This window comes from Triticum aestivum, chromosome 1D, assembly GCF_018294505.1.
Source record: "Triticum aestivum cultivar Chinese Spring chromosome 1D, IWGSC CS RefSeq v2.1, whole genome shotgun sequence".
In the NCBI taxonomy this organism is placed as follows: Eukaryota; Viridiplantae; Streptophyta; class Magnoliopsida; order Poales; family Poaceae; genus Triticum; species Triticum aestivum.
Window position 1 is genome coordinate 117,461,369 of NC_057796.1, and position 5,636 is coordinate 117,467,004.

The following is a 5,636-nucleotide window of genomic DNA, read 5'->3' on the forward strand; positions in this document are numbered from 1 at the left end:
ACCCAAAGATACGATCGCATTCAAATTTCCTTCACTTTTAATATTACTTTAAAACCTTTTCTAACTGAAAAAAACTTTCTACATGAAAAGGAGCGGGTCGCAACAAATTTCCAACGCTATATCATTTTTGTCGTTCCGAGAAACCTTTGAAAATAAGGTCAAAATACGATTCACATTTTTCAATACGATAAAATCATCATTTACAAAACTGCTCTTAATCTGCGAGGAATTCATGAAAATATTCTACATCGAATATGATTTCCTTGTACGAAGCTCTCCAATGGTACTAGATGTCTCATTCCGATAAAGCGCGCGTGAAATTCAGCTAATGAAAATCGAGGCGGTTGCAGCATAGCTTTCGAAAATAGATGTCGAGCCCAACAAGGTGGTCTAACATGCTACAGGCCCATACAAATGACACGTCTGCTCGACGATGCTGTTTTTTTTCGGAAAAAAGTTGACTAACATATGCTTGATGACAGGGCGTTGACATCTGCTCCTCCAGATCCGATCTTTATCAGGTGGCAGTCTGATAGAATTTCATAATCTGCTGCGAAGTGCGAACCACCTGTTTATGACTATATGATGAAGAAAACTGCGTCGAAAATGCATTCTGATCGATCCCAACTGTGTTATCCTGATCGATCATACAGCTTTTTGTTCCTGCTCCCTGAGGTCAGGTGCGTCATGAACCTCCACGACGTCTTTTTCTTGCTGTACGAGCTCCGCGACATGGCGAACCAAGCTCGCCAGGTCGCTGTCCGAGGACCCACCTTCCGCCATTGCCTCCCTCGCCATCACGGCGAGCTCCTTCGCCCTCACCCGCATCGCCGCCCCCTCGTCCATCAACGCAACCACCGCTCTCTCCAGGGCTTCCCTCCCGATCTGCACTTTCGACATCTCGGGATTGCTGACCACGTGCGTGAATGGTACCTTGATGCCGGTCCGGACGCCGGCGCCGAGCACGTCGACGACTAGCATCTCGGTAAGGAACTGGTCGGCGAACTGCGGCCAAGTCAGAAGCGGCACGCCGTGGGAGAGGGACTCCAGCGTCGAGTTCCACCCGCAGTGTGTCAGGAAGCCGCCGACGGAAGGGTGGGACAGAATGGCCATCTGCGGCGCCCAGCCGCGGATGACGAGGCCCCGCCCTTCCACCCGCGCGTCGAAACCGGAGTCGAGGCCGTCGGTCTCCTTGGCCACCCAGATGAACGGCCGGTTTGATGCCTCCAGTCCGGCAGCGAGCTCGGCAACCTGCGGCGGGAACAAGTGCACGACGCTGCCGAAGCTTACGTAGAGCACGGACTGGGGCGGCCTCGCGTCCAGCCATGACGCGACGAGGCTGGCGTCCACGGCGGCGGGATTACCTCTCACCGCCGTGGTTTCGGCGTCGGAGTCGAGGAGGCAGAGTGGCCCGATTGCCCAGACCTTGAGGCCGAGCGCCTCGGCGTACCGCTGGACGAACGCGCCCTCGAAAGCCGCGCACGTGTTGAGGACCAGGCCGTCGGCGGTGGCCTCGGCGTCGAGAATGTCGCGCCGGTGCCTCTCTAGCCCCGGCGACTGGAAGAACCCGGGCGACGTTGCCCGATTCAGCACGGCCCGTACCGGGAAGTCCGGCACCTCGAACGGCTCGAAGTCGTCGGCGACGCGGTCGTACACGCCGTTCTTGGCCAGGTTATGCACCGCGAGGACGAAGAATGCCGACGGGCCGTGGAACACCAGCCGCGGGACGCCGAGCCGCCGCGCGACGTCCGCCGGGTACGGGCTGCACGAGTCGGCGACGATGCAGTCAGGCCGCCGCGGCAGCGCGCGGAGGTACGCCTCGAGCGGCTCGGCGAGCAGGGACATGGCGTCGCAGAAGAGCCTGAAATGCGTGTAGTCCCTGATCATGTCGTGGCTCTCGCACCCCTCGGGCAGGCCCAGCGCGGGCCCCGGAAACTCGAGCTCGGCGAAGTCGACGGCGAGCCCGGCGCGGCCGGCGTGCTCTAGGACGGCCCTGCTGCGCGCGGCGTGGACGGGGGTCAGGACGACGGTGACGCGCGCGCCGCAGCGGCCGGCGATGAGGCGCGCCATGTCCATCATGGGGATGACGTGGCCCTGCGCGAGGAGCGGCACCAGCACGAAGTGGAGCTTGAGCGGCAGTGCCGCTGCCGCCATGGCCGGGCCGTCCGTACGGCAAGACATGGCGAGCAGCTGCAAAGATGGATGCTGCTACAATCCACTCAGGTGGCGCTCCACCGGTTGCATATGTGCACGAGGTTGGTCAGGGAGACGCCGCGGGTAAGTGCATTGTGTGGCCCGCCTATACACCAGCAAGGTTTTATTGCGATCGATGGCGAGTGCGGAATACGGACCCGGAAAGTACAGTACCACTCGTGGTCAGGGTTTGTTGCCGACTAGCTCTATACGACTTAAAAAGTTTATAAACCAGACTTCACTCGACTCGAGTCTCTACTGTAGTCGTTCATTCCCTCCTCGCTATGGTTCTATAGGGTGTGGGTGAGAGGCTGTGAGCATGAGCAATGTTCTCATTTACCGGTACCAAGCCAAGCTAGTAATTTTTGCTGGTACATTCCAAAATGAATCAATAAAATAGTAATTCTGGCTTTTAAGAGTGGGTGAAAAGCTTAAACATGGATTTATGAATGAGATATGTACATTTTTTACGCAAAATTTTCGATCTATTCATCTCTTGTCATGGAAGCAGCCAAGACTAAAAATAATAAAAAATTACATTCAGATTCAAAGACCACCTAAGGACGATTACAAACACTGAAGCGAGTCAAAGATACGCCGCCATCATCGCTCCTCCCTCACTAGTGTCAAACACAACCTGTTATAGCAGAGAGTCGGATGTGTATATTTAATACCCTGAAAACATACGCAAAAGAAACACTGTACTGCTAACTGAATACTGAATATAAAAAAGGAAATTCTGATGGATGTGCCCCAATGAATGAGGTAGGTACAAGGATCAGTTCAAATACTGCAGCTCTGTCCGCATGGTACATTTGGTAGAATTAAGTTCCTTTTTTAAGACGGTGGTGTTAAGTAGGTTTGAATTTTTAATATTTAGCATTAGGCAACACCGACTGCTCAACCCACATCTGCCCAAATAAATGCCCACCGCCTCTACCTAAAAATGTTTCAATATCCTGCGAGGACAACATGATCTCTAGAAGAGTACAGCATATCCACGTGTGTACCCACCGTGGTACTACCCAAAACTTCATCCATCATCTATCTCATCTCCGACGATGTCCTGCAAATCGGCCGCGAACGTTTCAATTGAGATGTTTGAATATATTTTTGTCATCTAACACGGTCTTTCAAATATCCATGGATCAGTCCGTGTGCCCGAATTCCGGCAAATCGAATTTTTTTGCGAGAGTCCGACATCAGTTTGTCCAATAAAAATAAAAAAACCAATGTTGGGGAACGTAGCAGAAATTCAAAATTTTCTTACGTGTCACCAAGATCAATCTAGGAGATGCTAGCAACGAGAGGGGAGGAGTGCATCTACATACCCTTGTAGATCGCGAGCGGAAGCGTTCAAGAGAATGGGGTTGATGGAGTCGTACTCGTCGTGATCCAAATCACCGATGATCCTAGCGCCGAACGGACGGCACCTCCGCGTTCAACACACGTACGGAGCAGCGACGTCTCCTCCTTCTTGATCCAGCAAGGGGGAGGAGAGGTTGATGGAGATCCAGCAGCACGACGACGTGGTGGTGGAAGTAGCGGGATCCCGGCAGGGCTTCGCCAAGCGCAAGCGGGGAGGAAGAGGTGTCACGGGAGGGAGGGAGGCGCCAGGGCTTGGGGTGCTGCTCCCATGTGCCTCCCCACTATATATAGGGGTGGAGGGGGCTGGTTCTTGCCCTCCAAGTCCATTGGGGCGTTGGCAAAGGTGGGGGAAAGAAATCTCATCATTTCCCTTCCCCACCGATTGTTATCCTCCCTTTTTAGGGATCTTGATCTTATCCCTTCGAGATATGATCTTATTCCTTCTAAGGTGGGATCTTGGTGCGCCTTAACCAGGGGTGTGGGGCCTTGCCCCCACTACCCACATTCATGTGGGTCCCCCCATACAGGTGGACCCCACTTCGGAACCTTCTAGAACCTTTTCGGTACAATACCGAAAAATCCCGAACATTTTCCGGTGGCCAAAATAGGACTTCCCATATATAAATCTTTACCTCCGGACCATTTCGGAACTCCTCGTGACGTCCGGGATCTCATCCGGGACTCCGAACAACTTTCGGTTAACCGCATACTAATATCTCTACAACCCTAGCGTCACCGAACTTAAGTGTGTAGACCCTACGGGTTCGGGAGACATGCAGACATGACCGAGACGACTCTCCGGTCAATAACCAACAGCGGGATCTGGATACCCATGTTGGCTCCCACATGTTCCACGATGATCTCATCGAATGAACCACGATGTCGAGGATTCAATCAATCCCGTATACAATTCCCTTTGTCAATCGGTACGTTACTTGCCCGAGATTCGATCGTCGGTATCCCAATACCTTGTTCAATCTCGTTACCGGCAAGTCACTTTACTCGTACCGTAACGCATGATCCCGTGGCTAACTCCTTAGTCACATTGAGCTCATTATGATGATGCATTACCGAGTGGGCCCAGAGATACCTCTCCGTCATACGGAGTGACAAATCCCAGTCTCGATTCGTGCCAACCCAACAGACACTTTCGGAGATACCTGTAGTGCACCTTTATAGCCACCCAATTACGTTGTGACGTTTGGTACACCCAAAGCATTCTTACGGTATCCGGGAGTTGCACAATCTCATGGTCTAAGGAAATGATACTTGACATTAGAAAAACTCTAGCAAACGAACTACACGATCTTGTGCTATGCTTGGGATTGGGTCTTGTCCATCACATCATTCTCCTAATGATGTGATCCCGTTATCAATGACATCCAATGTCCATGGTCAGGAAACCATAACCATCTATTGATCAACGAGCTAGTCAACTAGAGGCTTACTAGGGACATGTTGTGGTCTATGTATTCACACATGTATTACGGTTTCCAGTTAATACAATTATAGCATGAACAACAGACAATTATCATGAACAAGGAAATACAATAATAACCATTTTATTATTGCCTCTAGGGCATATTTCCAACAGTCTCCCACTTGCACTAGAGTCAATAATCTAGTTCACATCACCATGTGATTGACACTCAAAGTTCACATCGCCATGTGACTAATACCCAAGAGTTTACTAGAGTCAATAATCTAGTTCACATCACCATGTGATTAACACTCAATGAGTTCTAGGGTTTGATCATGTTATGCTTACGAGAGAGGTTTTAGTCAACGGGTCTGCAACATTCAGACCCGTGTGTGCTTTACAAATCTCTATGTCATCTTGTAGATGCAGCTACCACGCGCTACTTGGAGCTATTCCAAATAACTGCTCTACTATACGAATCCGGTTCACTACTCAGAGTCATCCAGATTAGTGTCAAAGTTTGCATCGACGTAACCCTTTACGACGAACCCCCTTTCCACCTCCATAATCGAGAAAATTCCTTAGTCTACTAGATACTAAGGATAAGTTCGACCGCTGTCATGTGATCCCTTCCTGGATCACTATTGTACCCCTT

General features: G+C 51.2%; 1 protein-coding gene across 1 annotated transcript; it reads right to left on the bottom strand.

Moving 5' to 3' along the window:
- Positions 1-326: 326 nt before the first annotated feature.
- On the bottom strand, positions 327-2,392 carry LOC123180686 (UDP-glycosyltransferase 73E1-like). The gene has a single exon (XM_044592798.1). The coding sequence runs from the start codon at positions 2,179-2,181 to the stop codon at positions 646-648; it is 1,536 nt and encodes a 511-aa protein (XP_044448733.1). The 5' UTR covers positions 2,182-2,392; the 3' UTR covers positions 327-645.
- Positions 2,393-5,636: the final 3,244 nt, after the last annotated feature.